This window comes from Nerophis lumbriciformis, linkage group LG10 (assembly GCF_033978685.3).
Source record: "Nerophis lumbriciformis linkage group LG10, RoL_Nlum_v2.1, whole genome shotgun sequence".
In the NCBI taxonomy this organism is placed as follows: Eukaryota; Metazoa; Chordata; class Actinopteri; order Syngnathiformes; family Syngnathidae; genus Nerophis; species Nerophis lumbriciformis.
The window spans coordinates 15,424,445-15,438,191 of NC_084557.2; the positions used below are offsets into that span (position 1 = coordinate 15,424,445).

General features: G+C 41.0%; 1 protein-coding gene across 1 annotated transcript in view; it reads left to right on the plus strand.

Moving 5' to 3' along the window:
- Window positions 1-12,487, plus strand: part of LOC133612620 (solute carrier family 66 member 2) — a 124,624-nt gene extending 112,137 nt beyond the window's left edge. Inside the window, exon 5 of the mRNA XM_061970203.2 lies at window positions 12,072-12,487. Within this exon, the coding sequence (XP_061826187.1) occupies window positions 12,072-12,246 (175 nt within the window). The 3' untranslated portion in view covers window positions 12,247-12,487. The remainder of the gene's footprint in view (window positions 1-12,071) is intronic.
- Window positions 12,488-13,747: the final 1,260 nt, after the last annotated feature.

Sequence of the window (13,747 nt, forward strand, 5' to 3'; positions counted from 1 at the left end):
ACGAACTGCTTTACGGTAGACGAAAACGTGACTGATGTTGGTGTGTGTTGTTGCCGCGCTGGGAGGACGTTAATGAAACTGCCTAACAATAAACCCACATAAGAAACCAAGAACTCGCCCTCCATCATTCTACAGTTATAACGTGATTGGGCAGGTACGCTGTTTATATTGTGGGAAAGCGGACTCAGGTCCGCATGGACTTGAGTCCGCCTGAATTTCGGGAGATTTTCGGGAGAAAATGTGTCCCGGGAGGTTTTCGGGAGAGGCGCTGAATTTCGGGAGTCTCCCGGAAAATCCGGGAGGCTTGGCAAGTATGGAGTAAAGAGGCTCTGCAGAGCCTTGTTGATACTTTCCTGAGACAATGGATGACATACATATGTATATATAATAGGGTCGTCCTGATACCAATATTTTCGATACTTTTCGATACTTTTATTAATAAAGGGGACCACAAAAAACTAAAAATCTATTTTTTCCTTAAATAAAATAGTGAACATACAAGACAACTTGTCATTCAGTAGTAAGTAAACAAACAAAGGCTCCTAATTAGTCTGCTGACATATGCCGTAACAAATTTCGTCATTTATCATTCTATTATTTTGTGAAAATTATAATGAACAAGCTGTAAAAATTGATTATTATTCCACTTGTTCATTTACTGTTAATATCTGGTTATTTTCCGTTTCAACATGTTCTATCTACTCTTCTGTTAAAATGTAATAATCACTTATTCTTCTGTTGTTTGATACTTTACATTAGTTTTGGATGATTATCTGGACACTCGGACCTCAAAACTCGAAATGGATTATAATCAGACTTAAACTGGGCCATCACTTGGACATAAATGACGACCTGGAAAAATTGGTTCATGAATCTGCACAAAATAACACAAGAAGAATCATGACTTGGACATCATGTGGACTAAGAAACCAACAAAAAATAAATAAAATAAAAATCAATGAATCGAACAAAATATATCCATATTGGTATATGTATACTGACTTGTCATTATCATCCATTATCATATGTTATACTTGTTCTGAAATTGTCATGTATCCATCAAATCTGCTGTTGAAACTTGGACTATATACCAACATACAAGTTGATTGTAAATTAGGGGCGAGACATACTGTTGATAGGCATTCTTGCTTATTTCCTGTATCCCTTTTCGGTGGGTGCCGTTGCATGTCTGTCAAATTACAAAGAGTGATGAAGTGTTGCTATAAATGTATGTGAATGAATACAATTCACTCAAAATTAATTAATTCATGATACAACAAATGTAGGTATAATTTATACCCAGTAGTTACAGGATCATACATTGGTCATATTCAAAGTCCTCACATGTCCAGGGACATATTTACTGAGTTTATAAACATAATATGAATTTTTAAAAACAGGAAAAAAGATTTTGTGACAATAAAAAATATAGACGTAATCATAGTAGTAATGATACTTGGTATCATTACAGTGGATGTCAGGTGTAGATCCACCCATACATTTGTTTACATTCAGGCATTCTAGCTTTTGTTAGCGGTGCAGCGGTGTGTAGTGAAGCATGTTTAGCTATTCCTCGTCCTACAGGGATGATACTTGTAAGAAACTCACTTTATTTGTCGCTATGGAAGTGAGGATTAGTGATTTAGAAGTAGCTATAACACTGCTGTCTGCGAATGGATGCTCGCTGCTAGCTAGCTAGCCATGTCTTAGAGCACCTCTTCCTGAGGGCGTTTCAGTGTTATAGCTTCACCTTTATTGTCAGTTTTTAAGCCAAAATGTGTCCGTTCTCCCTTTTCGGTCTACACACTGTGTATGCTTGTAAGTACTCCATGATTGTGCGCTGCCGAACATGCTCCTTTGCTCGCAAAACCAGCAATGACACGACGTGACGACGACGGGGGCGCGGGGGGTGTTGTACCGGTACTTTTCAGAGGCGGTATAGTATCGAATATGATTCATTAGTATCGCGTTACTATACTAATACCGGTATACCGTACAACCCGAGTACGTACTGTAAATAATCAATGTTTGGACATTTGTCAATCGATTCTTGAATGGCCCACGTTCCAATCGTGATGCATTGCGGAATCAATCCTGTTTGTCTCTTCTACTTAGTACAGCGTGAGTAAATTAGTTAAGTTAATTAAGGTTCAATCTCTGCATATGATTTACAAAACCGTCATTATCCAAAGGCAAAATGTTGAGCAAAGTTTTTTGAAGGGAACTTCGACAGAGCAAGAGCTAAAAGTATAAAGATTCTGAAGTCCTCGGTGTACTTTCTGGAAGTAAAACTGGAGTGTTTACCCCAAAAGTCTAAATTGTTAAGGGAGCAGAAGAAGTCAGAGTCCCGTGTGCCGTAAACATTTCCTCCGGCAGCCTGAGGCAGAAATGGAAGCAGTCTGATGCAGACTAAAGCCTGCTGGGGGAAATTGGTGGCAGAAGCTCACGTTGAGGCAAGGACAGTGGCGTCTGCAGGCGGCGTGTGTTGACTGAAGGAAATTACGTTTGCTCTGTTGTCAGCATGTCCTCTCTCGCTAGGGGTACGCGTTATCTCGCTTTCTACTGAAATCACATCAAAGATGGGATAACCTTTAAAGAACAAAGCTTTCTGAAGATGTTGCTTATGAATGATAAAACATAGACCAGCATACAGCGATATCTTTGGGGGAAAAAACACTGACATTATCAACTGGGGACTGAGCAGTTTTTTAGAGGAGCAAGCAAACTTCAATCAATCAATTAAAGTTCATTTATATAGCCCTAAATCACAAGTGTGTGATTACGGTCTAGCTCCATCCTATCTCGCCGATTGTATTGTACCATATGTCCCGGCAAGAAATCTGCGTTCAAAGAACTCTGGGCTTATTAGTGATTCCCAGAGCCCAAAAAAAGTCTGCGGGCTATAAAGCGTTTTCTATTGTGGCTCCAGTACTATGCAATGCCCACCCGGTAACAGTTAGAGATGCTACCTCAGTAGAAGCATTTAAGTCCCATCTTAAAACTCATTTGTATACTCTAGCCTTTAAATAGACCTCCCTTTTTAGACCAGTTGATCTGCAGTTTATTTTCTTTTCTGGCCATGGATGAAGTGCTGACTGTCCAGAGTCGGGACCCGGGGTGGACCGCTCGCCTGTGCATCGGTTGGGGACATCTCTGCGCTGCAGACCCGTCTCCGCTCGAGATGGTCTCCTGGTGGCCCCACTATGGACTGGACTCTCACTATTATGTTAGATCTACTATGGACTAGACTTTCACAATATTATGTCAGACCCACTCGACGTCCATTGCATCCGGTCTCCCCTAGAGGTGGGGGGTCACCCACATATGCGGTCCTCTCCAAGGTTTCTCATAGTCATTCACATCGACGTCCCATTGGGGTTGTGAGTTTTTCCTTGCCCTTATGTGGGTTCTGTACCGTGGATGTCGTTGTGGCTTGTGCAGCCCTTTGAGACACTTGTGATTTAGGGCTAAATAAATAAACATTGATTGATTGAAGTGTCTCAAAGGGCTGCACAAGTCACAACCCACAACTTCCCAATTAGAAAAGTACTAGCAAGTAATTCAATTTATTTGTGTGGGGTTTTGTTTTTTTGTCGTTCGGCTTTTCTCATAATGGTCGTCACCAAAGCAATTAAATCCAATGGTTTGATTTGGCTTCATTTGCTACACAAAAATACCCTTCCCGACGCAACCCATCAATTTTTATTCGGGCTCGGGGCCGGAACTGGACATCTCTAATTGCTTGGTCATGGGGCCCTAGCTAGGAATCAAACAAACATTTCCAGTGTCCCATTAGGCAGGATATCATGGCTGCAGCCAGCTTTTAAAGGGGCCATACATTTAAAACACAACCTTTTTGTAACTGCGGACCGGTCAACGCTTGAAAATGTGTCCCACGGGGGGGATATTTTTTTTTTTTTTTTTTTGTGTCATAAAAAAATACAATCGTGCGTGCTTACGGACTGTATCCCTGCAGACTGTATTGATATATATTGATATATAATGTAGGAACCAGAATATTAATAACAGAAAGAAACAACCCTTTTGTGCGAATGAGTGTGAATGAGTATAAATAGGGGGAGGAAGGTTTTTTGGGTTGGTGCACTAATTGTAAGTGTATCTTGTGTTTTTTATGTTGATTTAATTTAAAAAAAAAAAAATACTTTTTTTATTTATTTATTTATTTTATTTTTTAAATTTCTTATGCGGCCCGGTACCAATCAATCCACAGACCGGTACCGGGCCACGGCCCGGTGGTTGGGGACCACTGGTCTACATAACATGTAATGGTGTTTCTTTGGTCAACATTTTGCATAGATTATGTTTGACAGATCATCTTCAAGTCGCTTTCTGACCGTCTCTTCAGGATGCACCATTCTGTGGGCGGTCCTATTTACTGTAAGTGCCTCCACTTCGACTGTGTCTTCTCCCTATCAGCCTTTTGTAGTTTTTAGTGCTTCCATATGGAGTCTACTGACAGATGGAGTTAGAACCATAAGCTACTTTGTACTAGAAATGGCAACAGCGGAGGATGCAAGTGCATGTAAAAGCCATTCTGGCCCACAACTAGGGTTGCAAAATTCCGGGATTATTCAAAGTTGGAAACTTTCCATGGGAATTAACGGGAATTAATGGGAATACAGATTGAATGCAACATGCTAGATCTTGCAGCATGATTAGTAGCTAAAACAACCTGATTTAATGCGCATTCAGTTGAATTTCAACCCTGCATTGTGCATTCCTCCATCACATGTGCAGTGCATTCTTCCATCACATGCACAGATAATTCCCAGCATGGCTCGAGGCCACACTAGTATTTGAGCCCAAGGACTACAAAAACATAACAAATCACTTACTGTGCAATGTCTGCTGTCATTAGGATGTCGACTGCTCGGATGTTCATATATTCCCATTTAGATAAAGAATGATCATAATTCTCACAAAGAAATGGGGTGAGGGTAGCGGGGGGACCAAGCATCTTTTTTGTGTCATTCTCGTTCCCTAAATGGCTGTACAAGTGTACCAACTTGTCGGAATACGTCCTCAGACTTCTTCTGTCCAGGTGGGATGCATGATTTATGATCTCCAATAAACTTCTATGCCCAGTCGATCATACCGAAATTGTACACAAGCTTGTGATAAATAGTTTGTCTGCGTTAGCGCTTATAATAACAATATTCAAATCACAAAATGTAAACTGAGTATAGTTGGCGGTTTTTGAATGGTTATTTATTGGATTTTATGGTCAAAATAAAGGACCTCCCATTGGCTGCGCTTTCAGCAGACTTTTATTTACATGTTAGTGTCATGTCTGTGTGATCATGTTTTGTTTTAGTCATGTTCGGTTTTGTTTTTGGACTTTTTGTGCACTTTTGTTTGTTTTGTCACCATAGCAACCATTAGTTTTCACCTGTCACGTCACGCACCTGTTTCACGTTTTGAGTCACGCACCTGTTTTCACTAATGTCTGTAGTATTTAAGTTCATTGTTTTCAGTTTGTCTTTCTGGCGACATCCGGATTCATACCCCTGTCACGACTAGGACTATGGCGTGGTTTGTTCTCCCGAGGTGCAAGTGATTTGGACCAGACATGGCGTGAAGGTGAATACATGATTTATTTTAACACTATATATAAAAAGGAACAAACGGAAAGCGCGCACAATGGCGGAGGTACAAAACTAAGCTATTGAAAACAAAACTTGCACATAGGCAGAAACTGTGAACAATTAAACAAAAACACTAACTGTGGCATTAATAAACAAAAAACGTACTTGGCATGGACTATGAAGTGCGCAGAGGTAAGAGTGTGACAGGGGTATAATAATAATAATAATAACTGGGATTTATATAGCGCTTTTCTAAGTACCCAAAGTCGCTTTACATGTAGAACCCATCAATCATTTACACCTGGTGGTGGTAAGCTACTTTCATAGCCACAGCTGCCCTGGGGTAGACTGACGGAAGCGTGGCTGCAATTTGCGCCAACGGCCCCTCCGACCACCACCTATCATTCATCATTCAATTCACCGGTGTGAGTGGCACCGGGGGCAAAGGGTGAAGTGTCCCGCCCAAGGACACAACGGCAGCGATATTTGAATGGTAAGAGGCGGGGAGCGAACCCGCAACCCTCAGGTTTCTGGCACGGTTGCTCTACCCACTACGCCATTCCGCCCCGGTATGAATCCGGATGTCACCAGAAAGACAAACTGAAAACAATGAACTTAAATACTACAGACATGATTAGTGAAAACAGGTGCGTGACTCAAAACGTGAAACAGGTGCGTGACGTGACAGGTGAAAACTAATGGTTGCTATGGTGACAAAACAAACAAAAGTGCACAAAAAGTCCAAAAACAAAACCGAACATGACTAAAACAAAACATGATCACACAGACATGACAGTTAGAATGTCCATCCATCCATTTTCTACCGCTTGTCCCTTACAAAAAAATCCATCCATTGTGAACAATATGCAAAATTCTAAAAAAAAAAAAAAGTGCAGTTCCCCTCTAAAAGAGCCCAGGGGAGAGATGGGAGTTTGACTTGACTTTGCAGTGACAGCTAAAGGATAGTACAGCACTATGGTCATTAGAATACTTCCCAACCCATATGGACTTATTTTCCGGATCATTCTCCCCTCTTTCTTCTTGTGTTCCTTATCTGTCCCACTGCATGGAGGATTGACACTGTCCTGACTTTCCTCTCTCCCCCACCCCTTAATACATCTCCTTGATGACTGATGGGCTTTTTCTCTCCCGGGACAAGACAGCTCGAATAAAAAAGTATAAACTCATGTTACTTTAATACCGACGGGCATTCGCTCTCTTGGGGGGACGTGGTTGAGAACAGAGTAGGTGGAACAGAAGCAGTGTAAGAGCAGTGAGTGTGAAGGGTACGAGGTAAAGAAACATGACAGTAAGTGAAGCAGGACGGACAGAGAATGTAAAGGAGGGAAGCATGAATATTACAAGGATGAGAAACAATTAAGATGATATAAAATGGGGTGAGTTGAGTATGTGATGCAAGATGGAGAACATGTTTTCTACGCTTCCTATACGTTCCATGCTTGCATCAGGATGCATAAGACTGTAGACCTCAAGCTTGTGTGTATTGTCAATTAGCACTATAGAGAAAATGTATGTAATTAGACATATTTTAGTGGATTTTTATGCCAAAAAGAAAGCCTCACCTAGGAGTTCTTATACAGTCGCGATCAAAAGTTGTAAAGAACATAAAGTCATGGCGGTCTTGAGTTTCCAATACTTTCTACAACTCTTATTTTTTTGTGATAGAGTGATTGGAGCACATGCTTGTTGGTCACAAAAAATATTCATGACGTTTGGTTCTTTTATGAATTTATTATGGGTCTACTGAAAATGTGGCCAAGTCTGCTGGGTCAAAAGTATACAAACAGTAACATACATTATCATCTGACCACAGAACTTTCCTCCAGAAGGTCTTATCTTTGTCCATGGGATGTCAGATGAAACAAAAATTGAGCTGTTTGGCCACAATACACAGCAATATGTTTGGAGGAGAAAATATGAGGCCTTTAAAGGGGAACATTATCACTATTTCAGAAGGGTTAAAACCATTAAAAATCCGTTCCCAGTGGCTTATTTTATTTTTCGAAGTTTTTTTCAAAATTTTACCCATCACGCAATATCCCTAAAAAAAGCTTCAAAGTGCCTGATTTTAACCATCGTTATATACACCCGTCCATTTTCCTGTAACGTCACACAGTGATGCCGATACAAACAAACATGGCGGATAGAACAGCAAGATATAGCGACATTAGCTCGGATTCAGACTCAGATTTCAGCGGCTTAAGCGATTCAACAGATTACGCATGTACTGAAACGGATGGTTGTAGTGTGGAGGCAGGTAGCGAAAACGAAATTGAAGAAGAAACTGAAGCTATTGAGCCATATCGGTTTGAACCGTATGCAAGCGAAACCAACGAAAACGACACGACAGCCAGCGACACGGGAGAAAGCGAGGACGAATTTGGCGATCGCCTTCTAATCAACGATTGGTATGTGTTTGTTTGGCATTAAAGGAAACTAACAACTATGAACTAGGTTTACAGCATATGAAATACATTTGGCAACAACATGCACTTTGAGAGTGCAGACAGCCCATTTCAGGCGTGCTAAGAACATATATTTTTCCACGATTTCAGCACTCAGGTTAACCATACCTAAATAGACACAAAATACTGCATTACACAAGACTACCCGAATGTACTCGAATGATTGAAAAAAAAAAAAGTTTTTAAGCTAAATTATTGGTAAACACAGTTTATGTATAAAAATTTATGTAAAACCGCGAGTAATGAATAAAGCTTTCATCAATTAATATATTCTGTAGACATACCCTCATCCGCTCTCTTTTCCTGAAAGCTGTTCTGTCCAGTTTTGGAGTTGATGTCAGCATCTGCTTTGAGTGTCGCAGGATATCCACACATTCTTGCCATCTCTGTCGTAGCATAGCTTTCGTCGGTAAAGTGTGCGGAACAAACGACTGACCATTTCGTCGGCTTTCCCCACAGCCTCGTATTTTGAACACATTTCGTCCAATTTCTTGCCATTTTCGCATCTTTGGGCCACTGATGCAACTTGAATCCGTCCCTGTTCGTGTTGTTACACCCTCCGACAACACACCGACGAAAGTGAGAAAATGGCGGATTGCTTCCCGAGAGTGAATAATAGAAAGGCGTTTAATTCGCCAAAATTCACCCATTTAGAGTTAGGAAATCGGTTAAAAAAATATATGGTCTTTTTTCTGCAACATCAAGGTATATATTGACGCTTACATAGGTCTGGTGATAATGTTCCCCTTCAACCCCAGGAACACCATGCCTACCATCAAGCATGGTGGTGGTAGTATTATGCTCTGGGCCTGTTTTGCTGTCAAAGGAACTGGTGCTTTACAGAGAGTAAATGGGACAATGAAAAAGGAGGATTACCTCCAAATTCTTCAGGACAACCTAAAATCCTCAGCCCGGAGGTTGGGTCTTGGGCGCAGTTGGGTGTTCCAACTTGCCAATGACCCCAAACACACGTCAAAAGTGGGAAAGGAATGGCTAAATCAGGCTAGAATTAAGGTTTTAGAATGGCCTTCCCAAAGTCCTGACTTAAACGTGTGGACAACGATGAAGAAACAAATCCATGTCAGAAAACCAACAAATTTAGCTGAACTGCACCAATTTTGTCAAAAGGATTGGTCAAAAATTCAAGCAGAAGCTTGCCAGAAGCTTGTGGATGGCTACCAAAAGTACCTTATTGCAGTGAAACTTGCCAAGGGACATGTAACCAAATATTAACATTGCTGTATGTATACTTTTGACCCAGCAGATTTGGTCACATTTTCAGTAGACCCATAATAAATTCATAAAAGAACCAAACTTCATGAATGTTTTTTGTGACCAACAAGTATGTGCTCCAATCACTCTATCACAAAAAAATTAAGAGTTGTAGAAATTATTGGAAACTCAAGACAGCCATGACATTTTGATTGCGACTCTTAAGTTTCTTGATTAGTTATCTCTATTTATTTCAGTACTCCAAAGAGGTTCATTAGGTCTTTAAACAATTAGGCAATTTGTTAATCTTATAGCCAGACCTGTGTGTTTATTTCCGTACCTGATAGTTTCGGCTACAACTGTTGCCTTCCTGAGAGGTTGTCACGTGACCCACGTATGTGGGCTTTGTACCGAGGATGTCGTTGTGGCTTGTGCAGCCCTTTGAGACACTTGTGATTTAGGGCTGTATAAATAAAGATTGATTGATTGATTGATTGATGACAGCCTCTGAGGAAGGCTCAGAGAACATATTTAAATCATAGATGTTGAATTTCCCTTCAGAATACATTGTTACAATAATACAAAATAAACTAATATTTTTTCATTGACCGTATTCCTTACATAGGAGAAGCCCCATGGCAGCCATAATTATAGGCATTAAGACATTGGTAAAATCCTTGATTACTGTACGGAAGTAGATAAGAATACAGTTGATACCCATACTTCTATCCATTTTCTACCACTTTTTTTACATCAAACTTTATTTTAATCAAACTTTTTTGCAATGTGTTGCTGCCATTCAATTCTAAGTTAATGGTTATTTGCAAAAACTAATGACGTTTCTCAGTTCGAATATTAAATATCTTGTATTTGCAGTGTATTCAATTGAATATGAATTGAAAAGGATTTGCAAATCATCGTATTTTGTTTTTATTTACGATTTACGCAATGTGCCAACTTCACTGGGTTTGGGTTTTGTAATTAGATCAGTGGTTTTCATCTGGTCTCATCTCGCAACCCACATTTGGCCGTGGTCACATTAAGTTGTGGCCCATTTTTAGCCACTTAATCGAAGCAAGAAATGTGTTTCTTAGGGCTGCAACCGATGACTATTTTTCTGTACATTAGGCGCACCGGGTTATAAGGCGCACTGTCGAGTTTTGAGAAAATGAAAGGATTTTAAGTGCGCCTTATAGTCCGAAGAAAAGGGTAGTTTGCAATGTTGGTCATTGAGCACACCACAAACATACTAAACAATGCTTTATTTCCTTACAACAGTAACTTATCCAAGCCATACATAGAAGTCCACCAGAGAAGGGTTACCATGGCAACTGGACATGCTGACTATTAAAGGGTGGTCGTGTGTTCCTAGACCAGTGGTTCTTAACCTTGTTGGAGGTACCGAACCCCACCAGGTTCATATGCGCATTCACCGAACCCTTCTTTAGTGAAAACAATTTTTATTTTATTTTTTTCAAATTCAAGAAAAAGTTATGTTTTTTTACTGGTGCACAAAATGAACCGTGCATGAGCTTCACCTTGTTCAAAGAACAAAACCAACACAGTGCATGCACTCACAACAAATTACACACCTGCAAATCAGATGGAAATTAGAGGGAATATTGTTTGGGGGTAGCCATAATATGCCGATAGGGAGAAGTTTTTATTTTCCAGATGAGTTGGGTGTGTCTTGACCTCCGCGGCAGAGGCTCTGCCGAACCCCTGGCCGACTCACCAAACCCCTAAGGCAGTGTTTTTCAACCACTGTGCCGTGCCGTGAGATACAGTCTGGTGTGCCGTGGGAGATTATCTAATTTCACCTATTTGGGTTAAAAATATTTTTTGCAAACTAGTAAATATACTCTGCAAATGATGAGTTGTCTAGAGCTCGGCTGAGTAACCGTGTAATACTCTTCCATATCGGTAGGTGGCAGTCGGTAGCTAATTGCTTTGTAGATGTCAGAAACAGCGGGAGGCAGTGTGCAGGTAAAAAGGCGTCTAATGCTTAAACCAAAGATAAACAAAAGGTCAGTGCCTCTAAGAAAAGGCATTGAAGCTTAGGGAAGGCTATGCAGAACGAAAGTAAAACTGAACTGGCTACAAAGTAAACAAAAAACAGAATGCTGGACGACAGCAAAGACTTACTGTGGAGCAAAGACGGCGTCCACAATGTACATCCGAACATGACATGACAATCAAAGATGTCCCCACAAAGAAGGATAAAAACAACTGAAGTATTATTGATTACTAAAACAAAGTAGATGCGGGAAATATCGCTCAAAGGAAGACATGAAACTGCTACAGGAAAACTGCTACAGGAAAATACCAAAAAAAGACAAAAAGCCACCAAAATAGGAGCGCAAGACAAGAACTAAAACACTACACACATGAAAACAGCAAAAAACTCAAAATAAGTCAGGGTGTGATGTGACAGGTGGTGACAGTACACCTATTTTGAGACAAGAGCTATATTGATGCACGGTTGGGTATGGTTTAAATTCATATCCAACAATTACGACTTTTTACTGTCAACTGAGTTTCATTTTTTAATGATTTCTGCTGGTGGTCTGCCTCCGGATTTTTTTCAACGCAAAAAATGTGCCTTGGCTCAAAAAAGGTTGAAAAACACTGCCCTAGGGTTCGATCAAACCCAGGTTAAGAACCACTGTCCTAGACTTTAAATACTTGATTGGCTTGATTCAGCCGTTATTGATTGCTACGAATCACCAAATCTCACTTTCCTCATCGCTTTGTCTCCTCGCTGCAGTGTCAAGATGGTCCTACTGTGGACCGCCGGAGACGTCTTCAAGACCACGTACTTTGTGATGAACCAAAGCCCGTGTCAGTTTTGGATGTGCGGTTCAGTTCAGATCCTCATTGACGTGGCCATTCTCCTCCAGGTGCTCTTCTACAGCCGGGACGCGCTTACCAAACTAGGCTAAACTGGACTTGCTTCAGCAGGCGGGCATAATAACTTGATATTTTTAGACCCGAACAAACACAAACATTTCATTCTGTGAGGCAAGACAACACTTTTTTTTTTTTTTTTTAGATTTGTTTTAGGGTGTATAGAGCTTGAATGACTGAGTTGTTTTTAGTGGCCGTAGAGAGGGTACCAGGCAGACATTACTCACATTGGCAGCTCGCTAACTGCAGGTCGGTGTTGCTCTAATGGCAGCTGTAACAAGCGGTGCTGCACCAGTAGCCCTCCACTGGCCTCGACCGCTTGACTGATGAGTCTCCCGCTCCTCGCTTCAGCACATTGCTCCCATGTCAGCAGTGTGTGTGTGTGTGTGCGTCTGTCTGTTTGACACACTCACAGCCAATATCGATTTTAGCCGTTGGCAGTGCCAAGCCAAGGCCTCACAATGTACAGCTACAAATGGTGCCTGCAAAGGCCATCGGTCTGCATGCTCGGACTCACCTTAGTAGTTTATTGGAAAGCACAACACTTATTGAGCATATTATGCAAACAGCAGCGAGCGAGACCCAGAATCCGCCGTGCGTGAGTTGAGATTTGGCATTCAAATTGTCTGCTGACACTAAGGTCCTTAGAAAATGTGAATGCATTCATGCAGAGTGCACTGTTTTTCAGGAGTAGTGTTAGTTACCGCGCCTTATTCCAATGAAATGGACTTTGCATCAGCAAGTCTGAACATGGAATTCTGTTTAGGAACGATGCAAAAGTTTGTGGAAACGTGTAAAGTATGATTTTTTTTTTTTAATGCTACCTCACACAAATCTCCACATGGTCATGTTCAATCCTCTTGATAGCAGTATAGCCAATTTTGGCTTCAGAGAAGCATTAGAGCTGATCTAAAAGTGGATTATTATTCACACGCGAACGTTCGAAAGCTGTCAGCTGAGAACACTTTGGTAATTTGGCTTGTGTGTAAAGATAATGCTCAGTTTTGAAATTCATCTGTTCAACTTTTCGTGTTGATGTTGATAACACAGACCATGCTCTGATTGTATGTGCATCATACAGAGACATGGATGCAAGCCATGCAATATACAGTAAACTATAGTACCGTTTTAAGAATTCACATTGTCTAATACAGTGGTACCTTGGTTTTCACATGCCCAAAATTTCTCATGTTTGCCGGACAAAAATCAGTGTTTTGTACACAACAGATGTCAAACTCAAAGCCCGTAGGCCAGATTCAGCACAGGAATTATTTGAAAATGTGGTTCTTTTATAAAAAAAAAACAGTAAACGACCATCCCACATGGAAAAATGCAATCAAACTAAAATACAATCTCCATGCAATAGATTATTTTAAAACTTTCAGGGGGCAGCAGCCTAAGCAGAGAAGCCCAGACTTCCCTCTCCCCAGCCACTTCGTCCAGCTCTTCCCGGGGGATCCCGAGGCGTTTCCAGGCCAGCCGGGAGACATAGTCTTCCCAACGTGTCCTGGGTCTTCCCCGTGGCCTCCTACCGGT